This window comes from Phodopus roborovskii, unplaced genomic scaffold (genome assembly GCF_943737965.1).
Source record: "Phodopus roborovskii unplaced genomic scaffold, PHOROB, whole genome shotgun sequence".
In the NCBI taxonomy this organism is placed as follows: Eukaryota; Metazoa; Chordata; class Mammalia; order Rodentia; family Cricetidae; genus Phodopus; species Phodopus roborovskii.
Window position 1 is genome coordinate 18,391,284 of NW_026126517.1, and position 27,964 is coordinate 18,419,247.

The 27,964-nt window shown below is 43.0% G+C and overlaps 1 protein-coding gene across 1 annotated transcript; it reads right to left on the minus strand.

Annotated features, from left to right (window-relative positions):
- Positions 1-2: 2 nt before the first annotated feature.
- Crtam (cytotoxic and regulatory T cell molecule) lies at positions 3-27,849 on the minus strand. Its single transcript, XM_051197162.1, has 10 exons — positions 27,687-27,849; positions 18,435-18,575; positions 16,635-16,787; positions 13,960-14,103; positions 12,447-12,608; positions 9,854-9,934; positions 7,331-7,414; positions 4,557-4,703; positions 2,146-2,232; positions 3-160 (listed from the first exon to the last, which is right to left on the minus strand). The coding sequence occupies exons 1-10, from the start codon at positions 27,730-27,732 to the stop codon at positions 30-32; spliced, it is 1,176 nt and encodes a 391-aa protein (XP_051053119.1). The 5' UTR covers positions 27,733-27,849; the 3' UTR covers positions 3-29.
- Positions 27,850-27,964: the final 115 nt, after the last annotated feature.

The window sequence follows — 27,964 nt, forward strand, 5'->3', positions numbered from 1 at the left end:
GCAATCCTATCTTCCGTTGCAGGGAACACTTATACAATGCTCTCTGGGACACGACTGTGTTTGCCTTCTAGTTTCCAACGCTGTGCATTCTCCTTCCTCTTTGTTTTGACTCCTGAGTATAACTGTGTGATGTAGTTCATACAATGCTTAGACCGGGAAGCTGAAAGAAAAATTCATTAGAGATGAGTTTCAAACAGCATTGTGCCTACTTATTTGAAGCTCTTTGGAGGCCATGTTTTAGTTATAAAACCTAACCTACAATTATCTGGCACGTGTAAATGTTCTAAATAAATTGTTGGGTCTTAATAAAAAAAAAACAACTTATTCTACACAAACAATATACTAATCAATCTGAAATAAAACATAAATATTTTGCTACCAAAGAATATGATACATTGCCTTCAGCAAAACCACATACTGGAAAATAACAAGGCTCATGGGAAAAAAATTAGATTGGGGCAGAACTCTCAAAGTCTAGAGCTGGAGCTGGCCCCAGACTGATCCTTTGAAAGCATAAAACAATATAGTTATGACATTGGGTGTGAGGCATGGAGCAAGGAGAATGGAGCAAGGAGAATGGAGCTTTGTATCTTGAATGTCAACCTGATTGGATCGACAAACCTCGAGAAGAACAGGAAAGCATGGAGCTGAAATATCTGTTGTTTTTAGGGAAGCTGAAGTAGGGGGAAAGCACTGGCTCTGAGTGTGGGAATCACAAGCCAACAGGCCAGAGCCCGGCCCGAGTGGGATCAAAGGGAGAGAGGGTGAGGAAGTGAGTTGAGCAAATGTTTCTTTCTCTTCTGGGCTGCCATTATGTGCCCCGCTCCACCACACTCCCTCTACCACAGTGGGCTGAGACCTTTGAACATAAGCTAAAATAAATCCCCCTTCCCTTGGTCTGTCAGGTGTTTGCTGTTTTAGCAGTGAAAAACCAAGCCAAACATAACTAACACAGAAAGAAAATGGAGATGTGAGCCCAGGAGAAAGAAAACCCTTCTGCCTGTGAAGATGGAGAGCTCCTGATGTCCCCATCTGCACAGGAAATCCTGAGGGCAGGCATCCACTCCATTTCCTTAAAACTGAACCATGAGGATTCTGGCTTGTTCAGCACCTGGGGCCAGGGTCTTCCTTTTTCTGCTAAAGCTCATGATTCTCCTCCAGCTGTTTTATCTTCCCCTTGCCCAGGAAAAACACCGCAGCCATCTACACAAATCACACCCATTCCAATGCCAGTTGCCTTTGCTTCACAGCCCAATGGCCCGTAGGTAGTTTCCACATATTTCCCTATTATCTGCTCACTGTGTCTCTTTCCCTGCTAGAAGCCTATTCTCTCTCTGTCACACCTTGGAAGGTCAAAATGAAACAGAAAAGGCACAGGTGTTTTAAGAAAGCCCACAAAACACCTTAAGCAAACCAACAGAATCAATCAGCAAAGCTTAGTACATTTTCTTGAAATACTTGCCAGCAGAATAAATTAATTTGTAGAGAGGACATACAGCAGGTAGAAGGTATATAATTCTTGTCTTGCCTGGCTTCTGCCTACTAGATTTTTTTTTTTAAATCAGGAACACACATGTGTGCATGTGCAGACCCACACTCCCACCCACCCATCCACACTCCCATCCACTCTCCTTCTCCTTTAGGGTCTTTACCACCATTATTTTGCTTAAAGTGGTACAATGAAGTCATCCAAAAGACCCCAAATATTTCTCTTTGGATTAATTAAGCCTTGAATTCATTTATTCATTGAAAATTTACCAAATACTACATTTGTGCTAGGCTCCAAGACAGACTTCAAGGATGCAGAATGAATTCAGTTATTTTCTGAGTAACAGAATGAAGCATAGGTTGGTATGGAAAGTGCTTCATTGCTGGAGGTTTTGTGTAGGATGTTGCACAGCTCAGGTCACACAGTGACCCTGAGTGAGACAAGGAAATCAGAGCCAGCTTTTCTAAAGTGAAGAACCTTCTACAACATGGATTTAACTTCCATTTAATCTTTAAAGATAAACTTCCTTAAATACCATAAATCAAGTGAAAATCTATCAGGTCAACTCAAACTTTGATCCTATCCCCTCCCCACTTTCCCTAAGGGTACTCAGGAATGATCCCCATTGTTCAAGTGCCAGGCCACATGTGACTTACTCTGGCTGTCATTCTCTTGGGAAGATGTTTCTTCATTGTTGGATCTTGACCTGTAGCTTTCTAGAGTTTGTTCTGAAATTTCACTTTCTGTAAGAAAAGAAAATCACATTACTAATTTCTGGTATTGCAGACACAGTTAGAAATGGATGTTGGAAGATGTTGAACTATAATGATCTCCTCCTGTGCCTTGTGTATTCATTAGCTCAATATGCCATCCTATGGTGTTTTCAGGGTTCCCAGGGTTTTCAGGGCACCATAAGAGATGAAGTCAAATGACAGTAGGACAGAAGTAGGCATTGTTCTTCATAAAGGAACTACTGCAGCAGCCCTAATGGTGGGCAATCATTTGAAATAATAGTCTGTCATTTGCCTACTGTACAAATGAAACATCAGACCCTGTCTCTGGATGGACACACACACACACACATACACACAGTCAAATTATCTTTTTCTTGATGTAACTAGAATACAAAATGTTGGGTTTTCATTATGAAATTTTCAAGCATATTGTGGTAATTTGAATCAAAATGACCTGTATAGGCTCATATACTTTAATGCTTAGTCATCAGGGCATGTAACTATTTGGGAAGGATTAGGACATCCTTGTTGGAGGAGGTATATCACTGGGAGTCAGCTTTGAGATATCAAAAGCTCACACCAAGCTCTCATTATCTCTACCTGTGAATCAAGATAGAACTCTCAGCTACATCTCCAACACCATGCTTGCCTGAATGCTGCCACACTCCCCACTTTGATGACAATGGACTCACTCTTTGATACTAGTATCTTCTATAAATTGTCTTGGTCATGGTATCTCTTCACAGCAATAGAAAAGTAAATAAGATACATATGGATCATTGTAGTTTTCTTATATTTACCTCCTACCATCACTCCATTATCCCCATTTAGATCTCTTCTCCCCTTCCATTGTTCCTCTCCAGTCTTCCTTCTGCTTTCATGTCATATATTTTCTGCATGTGAAGGAAAGTGCATGCTATTCACCTTCCCATCATTACCTTCTCTTAGCCAACCCCTTGGGTCTATCCATAATGAGTTATTACCTCATCTATTTAAATGAGCTCATGCTAAGCTATCGAGTAATGTTTTTAAGTCAGAGATATTCATAGATGCAGTATCTTGAGTTGGTATAAAGAATTTTCTGTTACCAGAGGCCTTGGACCATATGAAACTAGATCAGCTTTGTCCAGCAACACTGTAACTCACCATTAAAAATACTCTAGCAGCTACAGTTTAAAAAGGGAGGGATATTAATTTCACAATATATTTTAGTTAACTGGTACCATAAATACCACATTATGTTTGAGTTTGAGTGTGTGTGCTTATTTTTGAAAATTGGGTAGTTTATCTTTATAGCACATCATGATAGAGACTCATGACATGTCAGGGGTTAGACTGTCATCTTGTGACTGCTGCAAAAGACAATGTAGGGCTAGTTTTTTGAGAATGAAGCAAGAATTTCTCTTAAGTTAGTTTTTAAGTTTTTGATTTGTATATATTGTATTGTGATCATATTTACCTCCATTGCCTTTTGCCATGCTTCCTCCTACACCTGCTGACCATCATATTTTCCCCAACTACTTCCCCCATCATGTATTTTTGTATGTTTGTAGTTCCTAAACAGGTGGTCACAGCAGCTGTGTGCTCATGATGCTCATATCCATGCCACACCCAGAAGACAGCATTTAATGGCAATCCTCCTATCCTCCAGCTTTTACAGTCTTCACACCCTCATGTAGAGGGGCTCTAATCCTACATATGTTCATGGAATTATTCTAAATAACTTCTAAGGTTCTGTCAGGCTCTGTTATATGTTGAGCATATGCATTTTAGTAGGGATCATCTATACTAGATATTTTAATTTTGAGTTACTTATTATTATGATGATTGTTATTGTATGGTTTAAGTGGTACCTCTTTCATTAGAATTCTTGGGGGGCGGAATGGCTGGTGTCTTATGGATGAATGAAGCGGAGCTCATTCTTGTAAAATACAAAAGATATTGGATTTTTATCCATAACTAGAACATAAGGAGACCAGGGATCTCCCATCCTGCAGACTCACATAGCCCCAGCATCAGGAATGGCTCCTGGCATGCAGTGGGTACTCAGTGAAGGCTCAATGAGTGAATGGATGAATTGGCTCAGGGTTTTGTCAACAAGAGCATATCACCAACTCCCATAGCTACTTTAGCTTCTCTGTCTGACACTTTTTGAGCATGTTCCCTGGAAATCCATAGCCCACGTTTGCTAGAAAACAAATGATTGCTTATTTGAGTGACACACCTTACTGGTCAGCTTGTACAGCAGCTAAGAGAGGGGTTTGATTGACAGGCTCTCCCTTTAGTCAGTCACTGGGCTCTTGGGGACCTCACCAGACTCCCTGCCCACTCACCCCTTTTCCAAATCATGTGTGCTTTACGGAGCTTCATGATGAAGAGCTGAACGATGATGAAGAGGATGAAGATGAGGAAGGACACCAGCGTGAGCAGCAGGATGCCACTGTTCCTCTTCTCCAGGCCTGAGTACTGAGCACTGGCTTCTGTGAGGAGAGTGACAGGCTGTTAGACAGTTTGGGTTTGGTGCCTTTCCCTCTGGCTCTGGCCATTGTGGAATGTGATGGTTATCTTTCTCTACTTTTTTTCCCCTTATTTTGAGATAAAGTCTCATTATGCATCCCTGGCCAGCCTGGAACTTGCTACATAATCCAGGCTTTCATGAAATTCATAGGGACCTTCCTGTCTACCTTCCTAGTGTTGGGGTTAAAGGCCTATGACACCACACTTGACTGTGATGTTTAGTTATTTTATTTTACTTTTTGAGACAGGGTTTCTTTATGGAGCCCCGGAGGTCCTAGAACTACCTCTGTAGACCAGGCTGGCCTTGATAACTCACAGAAATCCACCTGCCTCTGCCTCCTGAGTGCTGGGATTAAAGGTGTGTGCTACCACCACCTGGCACTGTGATTTTAATTGCCAGCTTGACACGATATAGAATCACCTGCAAACCGACCATCTCAATGAGGGAGTGTCTGTAGGAGATTGTCTTTATTACATTAATTGACTGGGATGACCCTGCCCATTGTGGATAACACCATTCCCTAGGTTTCAGTTCCAGACTGTATAATAGCAAAGAAAGTGAACTGAGGGTAAGCAAGCATCCATTCATTCTCACTGTGCTCCTAATTATGAATGGGACAAGTTCAGGTTCCTGCCTTGACTTCCCCACAATTACAGACTATAACCTGGAACTATAAGCTGAATAAAACCACTCTCCATTCAAGCTGCTTTTGTGAGAATGTTTTATAACAGCAGCAGGGAATGCAGCCAGGAAAAGGAATATATACAGCACTTTTCCAGCTCATCTCAGCTCAGGAGAGGGGCAAAATTTACCCCAGAAACCATTCATTGCATGCTTTTCAGGTCTCTGAAGATAAGCAAATGGGCAATAGAGAAAAATCAATCCCATGGATCACTTGAAAAGTTGTGTGTTTGTTTTTTTATGACATGGATATTTAGTTCTTTTTTCATTTCTAGAGAAAGCACACAAGAATACTGACTTAAAATACAGTCTGGGAATTTTAAGTAGCTATGAGGAATGCTTGTTCAATGCAATGTAGCTCAGTAGCACAGGGAAATTGGGGGGGGTTGAAAAAAACTATTAAAATAAAATGCCATATATTGTAGTGGCATCTTGCTTTGCCAGTGAACTTGTGTGGTAGCCACACCCTTTGGGTGTGGTTTCAGGTACAGATGTGACCCTTTATAAGGTAGAAGAGGGCTGGCTCATGCTCTCTTGGTTTGCTGAGAGCATCAGAAGGGCAGAGACAGCATCTTCTGGAGCAGGAAGACTATGGTGGTTATTTACTCTTATCTGTGTAAGTGCTTCTCTAATAAATACCTATTTATCATTTATCTTGGGTCTGGTGGACTCATTTAAACCCTGTCTTCAATGTATCTTGACTAGGCTAAATGTGGCCCTTGTAAAGGCATTAGGAGATACACTTGATGAGCGCTTAAAAGTACTTCTAAACTAGTCTGTAATTTTACCAAATGTCCTTCACCTCAGCCAATAAGCCCAGAATTAAGGAATTGAGGCTATATGGAGAACAGAGTACTTGAACCTGCCCAGGACATAATCCTTATGCCTTAGGGGATCATTTTTCTTCATAAAAATAAATACATTTAAAGGCAAACCCAAGTAGGATATGCCAACTCCCAGAACCATGTGTATTTACAGAACAGAAATTCAGAGAAGTGGGGAACCCTAGGCTGCATGCATCTGGGAAGCTTCCAGTAGACATCAATCAGTCTTGGGAGAGACGTAAGGCTGTTAAGGTGAAGCCTCTCCTGCTGTGGGGTAAGAAGGACTGACAGGGCAGGGATGTTGAGACAGGGTGATGCCTTCAGAGTACCATGTATCTCTCAGGGGTTTTCTAGAAGCAGGGCTGCAGGGATAGGAGAGTGTACCTTATGCAGATTGAGAACTGGTTTTATATGTTGTAGACTATGGGAAGCCGGAAAGGTTCTCAGTACACAAGCAGGCAGGGTACAAGGGTATATAGTTCCATGGTGCTAAGCCTGGACCAGAAGAGGAAGAACTGAAGTCACAAGATGATGAGGCCCAATATTAAGGGAGTAAGTATGATCAAAGACGAAACACCTTGAAGAGAACTCATGAGTCATTGGTGACTACATGCGTGTGCCTGTGTATATGCGTCTATCATGCACATAGGAATTCAGAAAAGGATCTGGAGAGATGGCTCAGTGGTTAAGAACTACTCTTCTTAAGAACTGGCTGCTCTTCTAGATCACCTGAGTTTGACTCCCAGTGACCTCTAGCCTCTGTGGACACTAGGCACACATGTGGTACACATACAAACATGCAGGCAAACACTCATACTCATGAAAAAGGAATCCTCTTAAAACAAAAGAACTCAGAAGAAATAGAGATAGCTGATGTAGAGACACAGTGGTTAGCAAAAAATCTGTCGACAGGACTGGGAGGATAAGGAAGTCAAGAGACAACTGAAGACGGGGTAAAGGAGTGATTAACATGTCACAAGGGTAGAAAGGTCACAGAAAACAAGGACTGAAGAAAACTACTGGACACGCAGCTTGGAGGTCAGAATATCAAACATCTTTTCTAAGGCCAGTGGGTAACACTCACCAGTCATGAAGTCATGGTCCCGAGTGACATGATCTTTCTCTTCCTTGTCAGTCTCCTGTATACTGGAATTTTCCATCATTGAGACTAAGGTGAAAGTAAGACATGATATATACATATATTACATATGTGTGACTCACCCTGTAACTGCTTTGGCTTGACTGTCCCTCTAAACCTCATGTTGACACTGCTTTGCCATGTGATGGTGTGGGCATGTGGGCCTTTAAGAGGAGTTTAGGTCCAGAAGGTTCCACTTACATGAAAGGACTAATGCGGTTACTGAGAGAAAGTTTAAAATCTCTTTACTTTTATGTGGATGAGCATTTTGTCTGCCTGTATGTCTGTGCATGACAGTCAGTACCGAACACCCAAGGAGGCCAGAAGAGGGCATCAGATCCCCTGGAGTTACATACGATTGTAAGGGAATTGAACCTGTTTCGTTTTCCTGAAGAGCAGTCAGTGCTTTTAAGCACTGAGCCATCTCTCCAGTCCAGACAAACTCATTTTAAGGAAATGGCTTTGCCCCTGTTGCTCTCTCTTTGCTAGACCAGGCAGGTCCTTCTCTCTACGTAGCCCTGGCTGGCCTGGAGTTTACTTTGTAAACCAGGTTGGCCTTGAACTCACAGAGATCTCCCTACTTGTACCTCTTGAGTACTGGATTTAAAGGCTTGTGCCACTATGCCTGCCTCCATCTTATTTTTTTGAGACAGGTTCTCTCTCCCTGAGCCTACTAGAGTAGCTGATCAGTGAGTCCGAGGAAATGCCCATCTCTGTCTCCCCAGTGCTGGGACTAATGTAGGCTGCAGGGCTTTACATGGCTACTTGGGATATGAACTTGGGTCCTCATGCATGCACAGAAAGCACTTTACCCACTGGTCCATTCCATTAGCCCCCTTGATAGGGTGTCCTAAACTATGGTCACCCTGCCATGCTGCAGAACATAAGAACTTACACCCTATCTCCAACCACCCTTCGGCTCTCCTCATCCAACCTCCCCCCTCCCCCTTCCCTATCCTTCCCTTCTGAGTTTCAGTTACTAATAATCACACTTCTATTTGCTTTTACTTTTAGGTCAACATTTTTAGTTCTCACATACGAGAAAGAACATACAGTCTTTGTCTTCCTGTGTTTGTCTTATTTTTGCTTTAAAAGTATCAGTTTCTCATTAAAAAAAAAAAAAAAAAAAGTCACAACTGGCCAGACTTCCTTTGTCATACTTGAAAAGGCAACCCTTTACTGAACACCTAACCACCAGGCTATGCACGGGGTGTGTGGTCGTCTCTCACCTCAGCTCTGAGAGAACAGGTTTTGAGCAGTTAACAAAGGGCCTAGTCCTGAGGCAACTGAGGAAGAGTCAACCAGGACATTCCCAGTTGTCTAATTGGGGGACCTAGATCAAAGTCGTCATTCCACGCTTCCTTCCTGAGCGAGAACAATTAGGGAGGAGGTCCACAGGATGCTTCAAGAGAAGCACTGAACAAGGAAGTTCTGGGGCGGCCTCTGGGCTTTCTGGAGAGAAACTTGGATAGAAATAAACAGCACAAAGCTTTTTGTGTTGCCCTAGGCCTCGGCCACCAGTGTAAAAGTCCAGGTGCAGACTTTTTTTACAGCGTAAAAGTCAACCCTTTAAACACAGGTTGAACTGTGAGGCTTTTGTAGATGAGCTGGAACAATAAGACCGCTTTTCTTGAGTTTTGCAGCTTATGCTTCTAGTTCCCTCTTCCTTGGCGGCCATGCTTTATCAGCCCCATTGCACAGCGCCACTATGTGGCCCCGAGGGGAATGAAGCCTGCGGCTCTCAAAATAGGTGTTATTAACAGTAATAAAGCTGCAGAAATTGAAAGCTGAAAAGAATTCCAGCGACCATGTCTCTTAAATCCTAGGTTGTATATGAAAATGCAAAGCAGGAAATTGAGTTGTTCAGTAGCGGTGTCAGGCAATTTAAAAACAACCAGACTCCAAACACGCTTAAAAATATTGGATTATTAAGGCAAGGATGTGGTCGCCCCACTTCATAATGTTTTCAATTTCTACCACTCTTCAAAAAAAATCTGTACAGTACATATTGTATTTTTCAGGGTTTAAAAATCCTAAACATTTACTTTTCAATATTATTCAGGACACAGCTTTAAAAAAAATGTGATCTGATCCTGAAAACTATGAACATGATAATAACTCAAAAACCTCACAAGGTGGAATTACTATAGAGAACATACAGGAATGCATACCTTCCTGAGGGAGGCTAGCCACCCTGCTCAAGACACAATAAACTCACTAGCTCACTCACTCACTCACTCATTCATTCATTCATTCATTCATTCATTCACATGCCCGTTTATTGTGCATTTTCTGAGTACCCACTATTGGCAGATACAATGCTGCACAAAATGAGTGCACCCACATGGGTACACACATACACACCACACACATAACACAGACTTTAAAAATATTCTTTAAATGTAGAATTAAAAATGTGCAACTCCAACCAGGCATTTCTTCTAAGGTTTCAGGGATTTTGAGACTTACCCATACTCGTGGGCTGCTGGGGGGCTAGAGAGGAGAGAGACATCTGCTCAGGGGCATCTGAAGCTGTTTCTTCATCTGCAGCTAAAAAGGGGGAAAAACAAAATTCTGTAACCACTGAGATCAGCTTTAGCCACATCGCGCTCGGGATCACAGTGTACAGAACCGGGCTGCTACACACTTATGGGGGTTGTGTCAAGACTAGGAGCCCCGACTCTGTGTTTTGAATCTGTACCCTGCTGCTTGCCCATCTGCTAGGTGACCTGGCTGAGAGTACAGCATGCTGGGACCCCTGTGTGCAAGGACATTTGGCAGTAGCAGGCAAAGGGCATTTGCTGTGTCCTTCTGCACACACCTGTGTATCAGTTCCTCTGTCTGTCCATCTGTGTATGGATATTTTCCTATTTCCAGAGGAAATGTACTTCCATGTCACTGACCCATTTCTCCAGCTGCAGAATGAGCTGAATCTCAATGCTATTATCAGCATGTTCCTCAGTGACTTGGGCAAGATGCTCAATTTATCCATCACTGAATATTTTCCCTTGTGTATGAAATACAGTTGCTAGCTTTTATCTGGTGTGTGTGTAGTAATAACTTTATTCACATAAGATGTTTAGTGCAATGCCTGTTTACTAAGTGAGATGCCCACTAAATGTTGTTGTGTAACATAAAGAAATGTTTGTGGATGTTTCCAGAGAGCTTAGATCATTTTGATCAGTCATTGAATAGGCTGGCATCCAGGAAGAATGTTAATGTGTAAGCATGTAACTGTGCCTACCAAACATGATATGTGACAGATGGGTATTGTCTCCTGAAATTTAATGTCCATTTAATAAATAATTTTCTGTGGTGTAAAATTGTTATTTTTAAGCAGGTGTAAAAAAATCTGAATTGTTGGTAAAACCTCTAAGGAAATCAAGAAGAGTTACAAAAAAACCATCAGAGAAATAATATTTCAGAAGTTCCCTTTATCCAGGGTGATACAATCCTGTTTGTTTTTTGAGACAGTCTTCCTATATAATAGCTTTAGTGGATCTGGCGCTTGCTGTGTAGGCCAGGCTGGCCTAGAATGTCTGGTGAGTCTCTTGATGAACTATTATATATTTATTTCAAGCAAGATGACTTGGTAGACACAACTGAATGCAGAAACTGCTGAGCACAGCATTGTTTTCCATGGAACCAGACATTGAGAGTATTTAAAAAAAAAATAAATAAAAAGCAGCCATTTTCCCAACATGCTTGTGACATGGTTATTTTTTCATAAAATTATGCAATGTTTGTTAACATATAGTAGACTTATTTTTAAAATAACTTAGTCACATATTTTAAACTTCTCAGTTTTAACTACTAACAGGTAAAAATTAACAGAGAGAATTCAAACACATAAAAGTTCTTTGTGTTCCTCAATTATTCTTAGGAGTGTGAAAGGTGGGTTGGGGCGATGACTCAGTGGTAAAATGTTTGCTGCACAGGTGTGGCGATGCGAGTTAGCATCCTCGGCACAAGTAGAAGCCAGAACATCATGAACCCGTGTTCCCTGCACCCCAAGGCAGAGACAGCTGGATGGATCCATGTAGCTCACTGGCCGCCCCGTCTCAAACCAGTGACCCTCAGGTTCAGGGAGAGACTATTTCAAAAAGTAAGATTTGACAGTGACTGAGGAAGATATGTCAGCTTCTGGCCACATACATTCACCTATACAAGTGTGGAAGGTGATTACATTAAAGGTGTTTGAGAACTGATTCAACGCTGTAAAACCCCACCCCCACATTAGTGATGGGAACTAAATGTTCCTCATTTGCAATCTCAGACAGATGAAGCAAACCAGTCCCCAGAGAATTCAATCCTTCTTCTTGCTCTGTTCTCTAGAAACATTACAATTCCTAGATGTGACATATTCCTAGGACAATTATTATGTTCCCTGCATCCAACGCAGAAGACAGTGTAGATGAAAGGATCAGGATGCTTACTTGTAAGTGGGCTTTAAAACATTCTCTGCTAGCAAGCTTGTTTTTTTTTAAAACTGATTGGATGAATAAAATATTTGTATTATCTCCGTGGCTCATCAAAGGAAAAAAGATAATAAGTAAACAGAAGCCACCAATTGCTGAGACCAATGATCCGCTTTGAACATTTGCTGGAGATCTGGAATGGTTCTAGATAGACAATAGGTAACTGTGATGGCTAATATTGGTTGTCAATTTGATGCTCTTGGGAGGAGGCAGCATCATTTGAAGAAATCCTTCCATTATATTGACCTGTAGGTATGTCTGTGAGGCATTGTCTTATTGATGATTGATGTAGGAAGGCTTACTTTCTATAAGAAACTAGGCTGAGCAAGCCTTGAGGAGCAAATCAGTGAGCAGCACTCCTCCATGGCCTCTGCTTCGGTTCCTGTCTCCTGGTTCCTGCCTTGAATTCCTGCTCTGAGTTCCCTTGATGATAGAGTGTGACCTAAGAGCTGTAAGATGGAATAAACTCTTTCCTCCTTTAAATTGTTTTTGTCAATGTTTTAGCATAACAACATGGAAGCAAACTAGGACAATAAAGAAATACTAAGCTGAATTAAAGACAGCTAAACAATCATTCTTCTTACCCAAATCTTCAAACTGGAAGGGGGCCACCAGCTTCCGCCCATGCAGGCCCCTGTGTCGGATAATGCAGTGCACTGTTGAGTTTTTGTTGTATGTGTGGACAATGAGCATGCTGGTGGTGTTACACGTTTTCCCATCAGGTTCAAACTTATGATGGAGTCCACCTACACAACAGTTTGAAGAGATGGGAAAGGTTATGGCTACGGAACTCTATTCGATGCAGTTAACACCCAGACAGCTGCCTTGTGTGGGTTGGGCATGGGCAGAAGACAAGCAGCATGTGGTGGGTAAGTTTCTACAAAACCTCTGTACTGAGGTCAAAAAGAGCCAACCTTACAGTGTTTATACAAGAAGAGTAATTTACTGTCACAAAATACAAAGCCCCAGGTTGCATGAAGATTACATTAATGGAGGAGTTTTAGGCTGAAGTAGATTTTGCTGGACTGGAAGACATGTCTGAGTCTTATGCCTTTTCGATCTAGAATTCATTCCATTAACCCTCAGCTTTCTTGGCAGTGCACAGCCCCTTATAGCTCTTAAGGGCAGATGATTGTACAGTTAGCAAAGGCAACATCTACTGAAATATCAGCCAACACTATGTGTTTTCCCACTATATAACTCAGGCTTGCCTCAAACACACAATCCTCTTGCCCCAGCCTTTCAGGTGCTGATATTTTATGTATGAACCATCACATTTCCCTCTCATAACCTTTTCATCTGTCTCTGTATGTGCAACACGGTACCCATATATAAGGTACCTTTATATATGGGCTTTATCCATTTAATTATAGACACTCTCTGACTCCAGATGCCTTAGCATAGGACTTCTCAACCTTAAAATGCCTAAAAGCACACACACACACACACACACACACACACACACACACACACACACACTCAGAGATACAGGTAATTGCTATTTGTTTTAACTGCCTTCAGCCCAGGATTGAATCAAACACCCGCATAGCTCTCAGAAATTCTTTATGACATATGCTTTGTAATAGGTGATTTTGCTGAGGGACAGGACAATAGAAGTGCCGAAAGTATGTCTGAAGTTGATGAGGTTGTTTGACATCTGCTGAATTGAGCTTTAAGATTTTCATGAAGAAATTTCAGCTTATGGTAGAGTTTCTTGGGTCACAGACACTTGGTAAGCTGGCTATCTCCTGTACACATATGACAGGTTTCCAATTTCATGATCGTGAAAAAGCTTACGCTCAGAGTTGCACCACTTAATTTAGGGGATTATTTTGTCAGTTTTTTAAAAGAAGTCTTATGAAATGACTTACTTTATATTTCTACTCTAATTTTTAAAAATGCATGATTTGCGATCAGCCGTTTACCATTAGACAAAATACTCATTATTTTAAGGCTAATTTCTCTAGAGTCTGAACTGATATATTGAATGGTGTCTTTGACCACCCCTGGACACCAGAGGGCGCCAAAACATTTAAAAAGCTTTTTGGAGATTTAAGCAAGAAAGGAAACAAAGAAGCCTTTCTCTCCCCTACTTACTAGAGATCTCCAGATGACTCCCCAGCATCCAGGTGATTTGCGGAGAGGGCTTACTCCTCTCTGTGGAGCATTTCAGTACAACATGTTTTTCTCCGTTCTGCCTTCTGCCAACCGTAGCTTCCACAGTCGGCTTGAAAGGAGTCACTAGAAGAAAATTCATTTTTCTGCGTTGAAGTAGTTGTAGGTTGCGTGTGGGCACAGGTATGTGGAGGCCAGAGGTAGATGTCAGCCTTACTCTTTGATCATCATCTACAACTGGATCTGATTAATGAGCTGCAGGGATGTGCCTGTCCCTTCATCAATGCTAGAGTTAAAGATGCCTGTGCCTAGCTTTTATGTGGGTAGTGGGCATCCTAAGCCAGTTTGTCAGGCTCGCACTGCAAGCACTCTCCTGAAGGACAGGATCTCCATCACCTGGACTGTCATGTTGGCAAAGCACATCACCTATGAATCTTGGGGATTGCTGTAGGAACAATTACATAATTACTGGCCACATTTTCTTGTTTAGCTTTCCCCAGAATCCTACCATGCTATGCTTTCAAAAACCAAGCTGGCTGAAGTCAGAATGTTTGTTTCTGAGCATCCGGCCAGGTCCTGAGAATTCCCAGAGCGATATCGTCAGAACAGCAGTCTGGATGTGATGTATCGCCACAAGCTTGCTTGCTAGCACACTAGGGAGAACCCTACTTCTAGTCTCGTCATTGTCACCACGAGCTGTAGGGACAGACAAGCCCTCCAGCTTCTTGGTATGTCAGCTGGGGCGCAGAGGAGCCGGCTTTTCAGCTCTAAATGTTTGCAAGTTTATGCAAATAAAGGGAAAAGTAAATTTCCTATGCTGCTTTCTCACATCAAAAGAACATTTCCATTATCGAGGACCCGCTGGACCTTGCACTTTGTACAGCTGTCCTGGACATTGTTTTCAGCTGGACTTACTTATTTCCTTTTGCCAATTCTGCCTTTGCTGTTTTCTTTTACAGGAGAAATCACACTTGTATGCATTTACTGAATTCATCCAGATGTTGGGACAGAAAGAAATGACTCTGGGCAGGTTCCAGATGTGTTCCTTGTGGGCACCACAAAGATGAGAATGAGAGGCCCTTCAAGGAACTAATAGTCTGGCTATGGGCTCAGGTCCTGTGCTTTTAGAAGGTTAGGACAGTGGTTCTCAACCTGTGGATCACAACCCCTCTGGGGGTTGAATGACCCTTTCATAGGGGTCATTTAAGATCATCAGAAAACAGATGTTAACATTATGATTCATAACAGTAGCAAAATTACAGTTATAAAGTAGCGATGAAAACAATTGTGTGGTTGGGGCCACCACAACAGGAGGAACTGTATTGAAGGGTGGCAGTGTTAGGAAGGTTAGGAACCACTGAGTTAGAAGGCCGGGTACTGGAGCTTAGAGAGGTGGCTTGGTGGTCAAGCATGTGCTTACCATACTCAAGGCTCTGGGTTCAAGTCTTATTGTCATCAGGATAAAAGCAAAAAAATGAGCCAGGCGGCAGTGGTGGTGGCCCATACCTTTAATCCTAGCACTCGGGAGGCAGAAGCAGGCGGATCTCTGTGAGTTCAAGACCAGCCTGGTCTATAAGAGCTAGTTCCAGAACAGCCTCCAAAGCAACAGAGAAACCCTGTCTCGAAACAAACAAACAAACAAAACAAAAAAAGATTGTGTGCTGGGTGTTATGATAGAGGAGTGCACAGTGTATTGTGACAGCCAGGAAGGACACACACCAGCCTGAGCCAGGATGGCTGTCGAAATCTCCCAATGGTGGGCAAACTCCTTAAGGACAGAGAGCACACCTCCATCTCTGATTCCCTAGAGTCTCATATGGTGCCTGGCACAGTCTGTAAAATAGGACAATCTTACTTCTGTTTCGTTTCTGAGAAGAAAATTTAGTTGGTGCCCAAGGCAAATTTATTGGTTTACTTCTGAATCTAAGCTTGCCATACAAAATGATCTCTTTAGTTTTCTTCTGATAAAAGATGGCAGCAGTACCCTTAGAAGCTCCTTGCTATGGGAAAAACCTTTTAAAACTAAAGTATCAAGTTTTAAATGATACATCGCAGAGCTGGAGGGATGGTTGGGTGGCTAAGAAAGAGCCTGGTGGCTAATAACCTGTGTTTGGTTCCTGGCCATATTGGGTGGCTCACAATTACCCAGCAGCTCCAAGGGATCTGGCACTACCTTCTGGCCTTTTTGGGTACCCACACTTTATCCCCCAATAAACATATAATTAAAAATCAAATACATCTTATACATGATTCATTATAATTTTGAAGTGGGCTGGGAGGGTGGCTCAGCAGGTTGTGGTTCAGGCTGCCAAGCCCAACAGCCTGAGTTCAGTTCCCGCCACCTATGTGGTTGAAGGGAAGAACTAACTCCTTCAAATTGTACTCTGTGTGAGCCCCATAGCATGTGCCGCTTCTCAGATAATTTTTTATTTGTTTTTTTTTTGGGGGGGGTTCAAGACAGGGTTTCTTGGTGTAGCTCTAGCTGGAACTCAATCTGTAGACCAGGCTGGCCTTGAACTCACAGAGTTCCTCCTGCCTCTGCCTCCAGAATGCTGGGATTAAAGGTATGCACTGCCACCACCCAGCCTCCAATAAATTTTTTAAAGAAAACTGGTGTATTTTGTTCATCACTCGATCACGCCCTGCAGGGAACTTACCTAACACGGTCACCCTCACTTGCTTCGTCCTCACAGAGCTTCCATAGTGTAAGCATTTGTACACGCCCTCATCTTGCACGGTTACGTTGGGCACACTGATGGAGAGCTGTGTGGGCGAGTGGTGGAGAAGGTGGTATTTGGAGCCTTTTAAAGCTGCACAGGAGGGAAAAGAAGCTGCTGTGAGCTTACAGGAGTTACTCCTCTGCTTCCCCACCATGCCCTTCTTAGTTTGCACTTGGGCCTGATGGATGTGTGGTTTGCCTTGTCACAACCAATGTCAGCCACGGGAGATACATACACCAGCTAAGTGCCTTCAATTTTTAATTTGATCCTTAGTCTTTCCAGGGAGTTAGCCAATAGTACAAAAAAGCAAGCTCAGCAAGTTTTAACCAACATGGAGGCTTCATCTTGATTTGCTTTGACATAGTGACCTGGGAACTTCATGTGAAGTCAAAGATCCCTGGGCAAAGCAGAGGCTCCATAAAGGGATTTTGTTGAACTTGTTTTTAAATCCGGTATAGATGCTTAATGTGCACACACGGACAGAGTTAAACCTCGGTTATTGGCCAACGGAGCATCTCTCATATGAAAGGATGGCTGTGCCTCTTGAGACCCGATGCCTCCCAAGCTAGAACCCTGGGTTTTCAGTCTCATCCCTGTTGACTTTGGAGTCAAGGGGTGGGGGACTGCACTGTGAATTGTGGGTGGTTTACTGCATGCCTGGCCTCTACCTTTTAGATTCCAGAGCCTAGGACCCCACTCCCTACTTGTAACAACCCTGACAATTCTCAGTTGCTGCCAAACGCCAGCCTGAGGGCAAGGCAAGTCCATTTGGAGAAAATTTGAGCAGGATTAAGGGGTTTTACCACAGAAATGTCTAACTTCCCATTCTTCCAAAGAGAAACAAACAGAACAACAACAACAACAAACTTCATTTAACAGAACTATTCCTATTCAAAGTTCATTTCTCCACCACTTTTCCCAACTTGTCTGTTTAGTCTATTGGGCTCCACTACCAACAGTCGGTAAAGCTCACCACCATTTATTTGGCTATTTTATATTTAATGCACCAATTTAACAGTATTGACAAAGCACATCTATTTTTTCTAGTGGCTTTGTTTGTGAACATAAGTGGAACTTTGCTGAATCTGATTTTCTCGAGTGCTTGACATCTAGGGGTGTTAGAGATATCAATGGTCTCATTAAGAGTGTTTGGTAAATTCCTGCCTGAGGTCTAAGCATGCATGAAGAATGTCCCTTTCTATCGTAATCATCCAGGACATACTTCATGTGTGACACAAGAAAGGCATGACTGTCCTGATTAGAGCACATCCCATCAATTTCCATTGCCTAGAAACCCTGGTGTGAAGTCCAATAGGGGAAGACAAGGCACTTGGTAATGTCATTTTGCTGCTGGCTCCAGACAGGAGGTGATGCCCTGTTCCACAGGAAGTCCACAAGGCAGCCTGCTGTTTGCCTATGGCTTTGCTGTGGGTGTTTCCTGGTCAGTGAGAGTCAAAAAGTGATGTGGGAGTGAGCTACAGGCGTGGAAAGGCGCTCTGTAAATCAAGCCCCCTTTAACAACCTTTCTGACGGGGGTTTCCACTTCAGACTTCCTGCCACCCCCCAAAAGCCACCCTGTGTCAAATAACAGGCTTCAGAGGTGTGAGTCACATGCAACAGTGGTGGGCTGAGCCCATCCTTGGGTGACTCATGTGGGTCTTTGTGCCACTAATCTGTCCCTGCTGGAAATCCCTTACATTAGGGTTATCATTTTCTTCCTCCCCTCACCCCACTTACCAGGATACTGGTTAAAAAAAATGGTGAACCCGGAAGGGGCCAGCCACTGGAGAGAGGCGTTCTTTGTCAGGGGGGTGACACAGTTCAGGGTGAGCGTCTGGCCTTCCTCTACTGTGATGTTTTCTGTGTCCAGAAAGGCTGCTGCGGAGGGAGACATGGGGAAGGGGAGGCAATGCACTGCATGAGGTGTGATGGTCAGAGCACAAGCAAGTCCCGAGACTGACAGTGTCAAGGCTGGTAGCAAGTGCCCTGGCAGCAGAAGCCACCACCCAACCCCAAAGAAAAGAGCCTGAGTAAATCACCAGGCTCAAGGTCACAGAGGTCACAGGGCTAGACTTCGGTCCACATCTCTGTAACTACATAGGCAGGCCTACCAGTGGTGAACCCCCAGGAAACAGCTTTTATAGCCTTGGTCTATAAAACAGGTGATTTGCAACTTTAAGTATTACATCAGCTGTCTATGAGCCTGTCGGGAAGGGGGCATTGTAGTCCCTGGTGCTGCTCAGTGCCAAAGTGCTTCCTAGCAACAGAGAAGCGCTGCATTGAATCCCCATCATATACACATGCACACTCACATGCATGCCTGAGTGCTCAAACACACACACACATGTGCGCGCGCGTGTATGCACGCACATACACACACACATACACACACACAGACATTGAGTCTGTTTATTCCTTATTTTTTTTGCTCATCATCTCAGTCCCTTTATTTCTGGGAGTGAGTCCAACTTGAAACACACACACACACACACACACACACACACACACACACACACACACCATGATGATCTAGTCATTTGTTGGGGCTGTTGGTCACTGGAAGTATAGATCCACTCCAGATAGCTTCAACCACAAATCTCTAGCAAATGTATGAGTTTAATTTCCCGAATCACAGTCCCCAAAGAATGGTGAAGAACTGACTACAGGCAGTTACAAATTTATTGTCCCAGAAAGAAAATAGAGGAAGAATAAACTTGTTCTTACTAAACTGTCACATCCATCATTGTTCATTATTGCTTCAAGTTATAAACTAAACACAATTCTTACCTAGGACGGTGTAAAAACTATACAACCAGAAGAATACTACACTTATAAATTGTGAACAGATAATGGGTTTAGCCATATCTTCAACCCAAAAATGAAAAAAGAAAAAAGGAAATACGTTTATTTCCTTGTGATACACACATTGTAAAACAAATAAAAAACAAAAACAAAAAAAAAAAAACTGTTTTGAAATAATGTCTCATGCAGCCTAGACACACCATTAGCTCACTACATAGCCCAAGCTGGCACTGAGGTCCTGATCCTCCTGCCGCAGCCTCCCATGTGCTGGGTTTACAGACATGAGCCATCATACCCAGCATCCTTGAGACCATTTTAAATATCAGGAAAAATGCTCCTGGGAGCTCACAGGCTTCATTAGTACAACCTTTTTGTGTGCATTCCATCTCCAGTCCTATAGCAAAATTATAACCCAGGATTGGTGTTGTATTCCTACTGATTTTCACAGGAAAAGTTTGTTTTAGCCCTAATTGACAAACACCTATACCACCAGCCAATTCAGGAAAAGAATAATGCATTACCGTGAGACTAGAGAGATGGCTTACACCGTGAAGTGCTTGTCATGCAACCCTGGGGATCTGAGCTTGGACCCCAGCACATGATAAAATAGATATAACAGGCACAGAGTACTCATTTGCAATCCCAGTGCTGTGGAGCTGGAGACAGAAGGACCCTGGGGACTGGCCAGACAGTCCTAGCAGAATAGATGAGCTCCAGGTTCCAACAGACCTGTCTCAAAAAAAAAAAAAAAAAAAAAAAAAAAAAAAGAGGTAAAGAGGAATGTTGAACACACTCAATATTTACCTCCAGCTCCCACACATTCGTACACACCTACTTAAATATGTATACACAAACACACAAAGAGATTTGTAGTGCTAAAGGCACAGCTCCAGTGGTAGAGTATGTGCCTAGCATGCCACAGGCCTTAGTTTCAATTACTACATAATTCAGTAACTAATCAAGACATCCATGTTTTCAAAAATAAGCAATGAGGCCTGTAGCCAGAATTCTGCTTGGGTTCCCTCATGGGAAATAATCTCATGCTCATGAATTAAATAGAGACAGTAGACTTTTACAATGTTGTTAGATTGTGATAAACTGTACAAGGATTCTCCCTAAGATCAGCAGCAGCTGCTCTCACTGCTGAGAATTCAATGTGTGTGGCTGCTGGTCAGACTGACGACATCTATTGACACCAGAGATGCAGATGGGAAGGGCCTAGACTGAGGTGCAGAGCCGCGGTGGCTGTGCCGCCTCTTCTTGCTTTGGGTTTTACCGGTCTTTATTTTGGCCCTGAGTTTGATCCTGCAGCAAGAAATTGGTGTAGAAAGGAAGACTAGTCCACTGTTAAGCCACAGGCCCCACCCAGGTTTGCTTACTTAAAATAATATGAGAAGTCTAGGTCTATCAAAGAATGCAAGAGGAAGATGCTGCCCGGAGTCTCGAAGGGGAAGTCTTCCAAGGAAAAGATATGCACACTCCTCTTTGTGCTGGTGGATACTAGACGGGAGGGTTGGCTGTCTTCAGTTTTCTCTCACCTAAGTTTAGAGTCAAACTTTCACCTGTCGTCAGAGCAACGAGGTGTGGGTTCTTGTTTTTGCTTACCACTTCCTCCCCGTTAGCCGATGATACACCGACAGTATTCTCACTCACCCTTAACTTTTCTCACAGCCTACATGCCATGTGCCAGCTTCCTACGTTTCCCTGCCTGGCCTGCAGCCTGTGCACCTGTAGAGCTGCAGTCCGATGTGCATCTCAGCAACGAGTGGCTGTGATGTCTCACCTCCTCCTGCTCAGGTCCTGTTGACTAAGTGGATTACTGTCTTCCGGGCTTGGTTGTCTCCATGACTGGGGGCATACAGCCACTAATGGCCATGTGTTATGAGGACACCCTTTGAACCTTTTCTTATGGACTGTGTAGTTAGGAGATTTCATCATGGTGCAAATGCCATGTAGTATACTTATTTTTACAGTGCTGAGGATTGACCCCATGGTACTGACTTTTTTCCTTGTCCTTTTAAAAAAATTTTACACGGATTTATTTACTCATCTGTCTGTCTGACTATCTTTTGGGAATATTTAACTATGTAAAGATGTGTTTACATTTGTTTTTGTTATGGAATATTACTTTAACTGTGTAAAGGTGTGCTACTTTTGTTAATGCCACATTTGTTTAATTTCACCTTGCCTGTCTAAGGCACCTGATTGGTCTAATAAAGACTTGAATGGCCAGTAGCGAGGCAGAGAAAGGATAGGTGGGGCTGGAGGACAGAGAATAAATAGGAGGGGAAATCTAGGCTCAAGAGAAGGGAAGAATGAGGGAGAGAGAAAAGAAGGAGAGAATGAGGGAGACTCCTGGGTCCAGAAGTCAGGCAGGTGTCAGTCAGTCACACAGGAGAAGTAAACGATAAACAGAAGGAAAGAAAAGCAAATAGCCCCAAGGCAAAATGTAGATAAACAGGTTAATTTAAGTTTAAAGAGCTAGCCAGAAAGGAGCTAAGCTAAGGCTGAGCATTCAAAATTAATAAATCTCTGTGTGTTGATTTGGGAGCTTGTTGGTGGCCCCAAAAGATGTCTGTCTGTCTGTCTGTCTGCCTGTCTGCCTGCCTGCCTGCCTGATCTATCTATCTATCTATCTATCTATCTATCTATCTATCTATCTATCATCTATCTACCTATTATCTAGCTATTATTTATCTATCTACCTACCATCTATCAATCAATCAACTATATATCATCTACCTATCTATCTATCTACCACCTACCAATCATCTATCAATCATCTATCATCTATCTATATCTATCATCTATCTATCAATCATCTATCTAGCTACCTATCATCTATCTATTATATATCTACCTACCATCTATCAATCAACTATCTATCATCTATCTATCTACTATCTACCAATTATCTATCAATCATCTATCTATCTATCTCTCATCTATTTATCATCTATCCATATCTATCATCTATCTATCTACCTATCTATCTGTCTGTCTGTCTGTCTATCTATCTATCTATCTCTGTGTGTGCTTATGTAAGGATGTGGGTGAGTACATCATAGTGCACCTGTGGAGGTCAGAGAACAACCTGTGGGAATTGCTTCTCTCCTTTTGCTTTGTGGACCTCCTGGATCCAAATCAAGTCAGAAGTCTTGGCAGCAGGTACCATAATGCACTAAGCTGTCTCACAGCCCCTACTCCTTCCCTTTTCATCAACTGTACTTAGTATTTACACAGACTTGGAGAGTGTTGCTTGCTACACACTCAGACTGTGTGGTAATCTTGTGGGGCCACAGTGTATGTAGTCTGCTATAGAGACATGACAGAAGCTTTCCAACACTCTATCATGCATGACTTTATAGAAATGGAGCTTGGACTCTTCATCATTTCTTCTGTCTCATCGGTAAACTAATGGCCCTGGACTTGGAAGATGGCTCAGTGGATAAGAACACATGTTCTGCAAGCACGAGGACCTGAGTTCAAAACCCCAGTGCCCACATAAAAAGAAAAGCCAGGCATGTCTGTCTATATGTGCTTGTAACCCAGGTGTCGGGCATTCAGAGACAGGCAGGTCTTTGGTGGTAGCTAAGGTCAGGCTGGCTAAAACAATGAGCTTCAGGCTTACAGGAGGCCCTGTCTTAAGGGAATGAGGGAGAGAACATTAGATGAGAGTATCCAGTGTTCTCTACTGACCTTTGTATTATGTGCACCAGCATACACAAGTGTACACACACACACACACACACACACACACACACACACACACACACACACCCCACCACCACCACCACCACCACCACAAAAAAGAAACTAATGTTTCTGTCAGTGGATGGTGTGTCATCAAGGTACATGTGACTGTGACTAACTTTCAAACAAAGCGCAAGAGGTAGTCACACCCATCGCCTGAAGCACTCAATGAAGCCTCTGCCTTCCTAAGAACCCTTGGCCTTTCCCGGGTTAGGGGAGAGTTGCTGTGAGGGTCTTCACTCTATATAGGTTATCAGGGACATTAAAAAAAACAATAAAATATCCTTTTAAAGGACTGACTTATGCCCAGTTGTTGCATGCAATAAATTCAAGACCAAAGTAGAGCAAGTCTGTTGCAAGGTCCCAAACTTAGCATGTGCAACTGGTCTCTGTGACCTGTCCTGTCTCTCCTGTCTCATAACTAATTCAGACATGCCACAGACTACACCCCTGCGTTTCCTTACTTAGTTAATGTGGTCACCAGCCATGGCACCCAGACATTAGACAAGCACCCTCTCACCTCTCCCAAGCACGGATTTAATCAAACCCATCTTCCTCTCCTACCACTGCTGTGACCTTGGCTGAGTCTCCCAATGCTTCTTGCTGGACCATTCCAAAAATTGTCTTCTAGCTGCCCATCTCTCTAATTCATCATCCATTAGCTTTTAGACTGACATTTTAAAGACATTATGCTTTTCCCTTCTTCATTTAAATTATTTCCTGGGGCTGAGGAGATGGCTCAGCAGTTAAGAGCATTTGCTGCTCTTCCAGGAGACAGTTTGATTCCCATCATCCACAGTGGCCCACAACTGTCTGTAACTCTAGTTCCAAGGGAGCCAATGTCCTCTTTGGCTTCAGAGGGCACCGGGCATGCATATGTGTGTGTGTACAGGTGTACGTGCAGACAAGACACTCATACTCTTAACATAAACTAAAATGAAAAATTGAAAAAGAGCATGTATGACTCTGGCAGAGAACATGAGAGTTCAGTTCTTAGCACCTACCTAACCCAGTAGTTAACAGCCGGATCCCCAGCTCTAGGGGGATCAAATGCTTCTGTCCTTCACTGACACCTGCATTTCGCCCATCCCCCACAGCAATGCACATATAAGTTTTAAAGAGAAATAAGGACTGTTTTAAAGTATTTGTATGCAGGCACCAGGTTCTCATGTCTCACTCGATGATGCTCCTCCCAGGTATTCCATGTGAAGGGTCACATGATGGGTCCTGGAAGATTCAGGCTGGAAAAGCCACTTTTGCCCAGCCATTCTCATGCTCTACACAGAGCATGGGACTCTGTGTCTCCAAGACTCTCCTTATGGACACTCAATTCATAGGTTGCAACTTTTGTCGTAACTTCTAAGTAGAAGGCTTCGGGGACTGCTCAGTGCTTAAAGCAGGTGCTGAGCAAGCAAGAAGACGGGAATTTGGATCCCTAGAACCCACATGGATACCAGGTGGGGTTGGTGGTTCCTTTACCATTCCCACATTCAGGAGGCAGAGACAGGTTCTCTGGACCAAGCTGGCTAGTGAGAGTAGTTATATTGGCAGGCTCTAGGTTTGACAGAGAGACCCTGCCTCAAAATGAGTAACTGGAGAGTTATCAAGGAAGATTTTCAATATCAAACTCAGATTTCCACACATGTACACGCATATGTTCACACACATACATACGTGCATGCATACCACATGCATGCATATATGAAGAAAAGCAAACTTGAAATCAGGCCTTCTCCTCCTTCCTTCCAAGTGACCAGATCTCTCTTCTCAATACTCAAAGGCTTTGAATGGTTTTAGCACCTACTGCATTCCTTTACACCTGTGTGGTTATAGCTACATCTCTGTTAATGGATTACAAATGGCTAGAAGTAGGGGCATCCACTATACACTCCCAGACACTAGAACAAAGTTAACTTTCTGGATATTAGCTGAATTAATGGGCAAAAAGGACAAATGTAAATCTTCAGAGACAAATATTTTAACAGAACTCTAACTTTCCTCTGCAAGTATGACATCAAGTAACAGAGACTTGAACTGAATTAAAGCTAAAAGCAGTGAGTGAATTCTCAGATTGGAGTCCTGTTTCTCTGGCTCTTGTGGAGAGCTGGGCAGAAATGCACTTCAGTGAAGAAGATGACAAAAAAGAGATTTGTGTTATTTTTAGATAGACTGGCAGAAAAAACTACAGATGTGACAATCAATTAGACTTGTCAGAATCAAATCATTTCCCAGATCGTCATCAAGAGGCGACTTGATGCAAGAGAACAAAGGAATTCTTCAGTTTGCAGAAGCCCTTCCTTCCTGGGCTAGAAAAGAGAGTTGCAATTGGCTGCGCTTGACCTTTTCATCCCCACAGTATACGAGAAATGAATCTGGAAAACCAAAGAAACAAACAAGCCATCCGGCTCCCCTGACTCATTCTCCTCACGTTTTACCCACCCTAGAGATTATTCATTCCAGAGGCATTGAGGAGAGGGAGCCTTGACATTCTTTTGTCTGCAGATCTCTGGCAGTCTTAGAAGCCAGCACAGTGATTTTCCTTCTGCCTAATTTGCTCAAGTCGGTTGACAGTTTGCAGCTGTGTCAAGGCTGTAGTTGACAAGAAGCAGCATGGCCAGTCCCTGCTCACCCTGGCTGGGACTCTGAGCAGGTTTAGGTCAGAGTGAGCAGTGGTGGTTCAAATCCCACTGAGGGTCTGTGCCATCTAGGTGGGGGAATTTTCAGTTTGGATTGTTTCAATATTGAATCTTTCAGAATGTCTAAGTTGGTATAAGCCTCAGGTTCTTCATCCATATTAAGACATAGTTTCAGGGCTGGAGAGATGGCTCTGCAGTTAGGAGAACACTGCTCTTGCAGAGAACCCTAGCTCGGTTCCCAGCACACACAGGTGGCTCGCAAGCATCTATAACTCCAGCTCCTGGGGAATCTGCTGCCTCTGACCTCAGCAGGCACCCGCATACATGTGCACACATGTTTGTATGTCCTGGCAGACTTGTCTTAAGCTCATTTTTTTTGTTTTATTATTTTTTGAGGCAGGGTCTTACCATGTTACATTGCAATTACCAACATCCATTACATACCCTAGGCTGATCTTGAACTCACGGTGATCCTTCTGCCCCAAATGCTGATGTTACAGATGTTCACTGCTGTGCTCTGACAAGGTTTATCTTAAAATATAATTCTTTTAGTTTTTTTTTTCTGTTTATTTAAAAAAAATTTTTTATGGGGTATTTTTTTTTCTTTTAATGTGGGAAATATTTGAAGCCTGGAAAAGTTAAGGTCAGTCACTTTAAACCTTGAATAATTGAAATTATCTTAATTTTGGCTGCCTAAATGTACCCTTTCAGAATGCATTAGCTGTTCTGTAAGCCACTTACTGAAGACACTAATGTCATTCGTTACCAAAAACAGAGTCCTTATTAAGTGCCTCAGGGTACAGGGAACAGAAAGGAAGGCATTAATTGAAATACAGAGATCAGGGAATTGAAAAACTATGTTAAAAAACAAAAGCAAAAACAGACAAAAACCTTGCTGCCCCTCCTCCTCAAATGGAGTCCTCCAGATGCCATTCTGAAATGAACACAATGAGAGGGATGGCAGGGTCCCTGGCACAGAGCAGCAGGGTCACTATTTGGAAACACACAAGTATAATGGCTCTCTGTACACAGTCCCTTCCCATACTGATGCAAGGGCTGTCTGTGACCCCAGAGCACGATCCCCCACCCTTTTCTCCACTTTTGGGTAGGAATAATTTGACCTACTCTTGCAGAGGACTCGGGTTTGTTGCCAGCTCCCACATGACAGCTCAAGGCCATCTGCAACTCTAGTTCTAAAAGATCTGCTTCCCCTTCTGGCCCCCTCAGTCACTGCATGCATCTGGTACCCAGACTCTGACAGGCACAACTCTCATACACATTGAATTAAAAAAAGAAATATGTATTTAAAAGCAACTAGTTTTCACTGGGATCTCATTGTCTCTAAAGCAAATTAGAATTGAGTAGTGCCTCGACACTTCCAAAGAGTTTTTGCATTTGAGATTTTCTTATACTGAGGACTTTGGCGGGTCAAACTTTTATGAATGTCTTCATCTAAAGGTGCAAAAACTGAATTTTAGAGAAATTAAAATATTTGATAAAGGCTTATACACAAGGAGGCATTGATGAGGAAGCTGGTTACGTTTCACCATAACAGATCCACAGATGCATACCATATAGTCCCTCTACCCCGAAGAGCAGTTAACAAGAGGCAGAATAGACACAGTATCTGGGAATGTGGATTGAGTACAGCCAGAGAAGTATTCACAAAATTACCTGGGTTGCCTTCCAGAGTAGGTCCTCCACGAACACAGGGGACTGACAGGTAGGTCTGGCAAAAAATGTTAACTCAGCTGAATAAAAAACAAAATAAAACACCATGTTGGCTCTAAGTCCTTACCTTGCAGCGGGACCCAGGACAGCAAGCTGAGAACTCCCCACCACATGTTGACTGTGCAGAAGACACTCTTTGACAGCTTCCTGTAGGTTCTAAGGTACACACAGGCTTTTGAAGGGAGGAGGCTGCAGCTCTGTGATCTTATGTGAGCCGATTCCTCCACCCACTCTGAGCACCCTCTTAGTTAGCTGCCCCTCAAACACCTCCTGGTGGAACATTTTGGGGACCACAGGTGTCATATCCATTGTGGAGAGATGTGAGCTGGGTGCTAATGACAAACA

Excerpts from the sequence above, each read along its gene's own strand:
- Crtam (XM_051197162.1), bottom strand. The coding sequence starts at position 27,732 with ATGTGGTGGGGAGTTCTCAGCTTGCTGTCCTGGGTCCCGCTGCAAG. Across the intron at positions 18,576-27,686 it reads GTCCTGGGTCCCGCTGCAAG|CAGCCTTTCTGGACACAGAA; the intron begins GTAAGGACTTAG and ends CTCCCTCCGCAG. Across the intron at positions 2,233-4,556 it reads ACACATGATTTGGAAAAGGG|AAAGTGAAATTTCAGAACAA; the intron begins GTGAGTGGGCAG and ends CTTTTCTTACAG.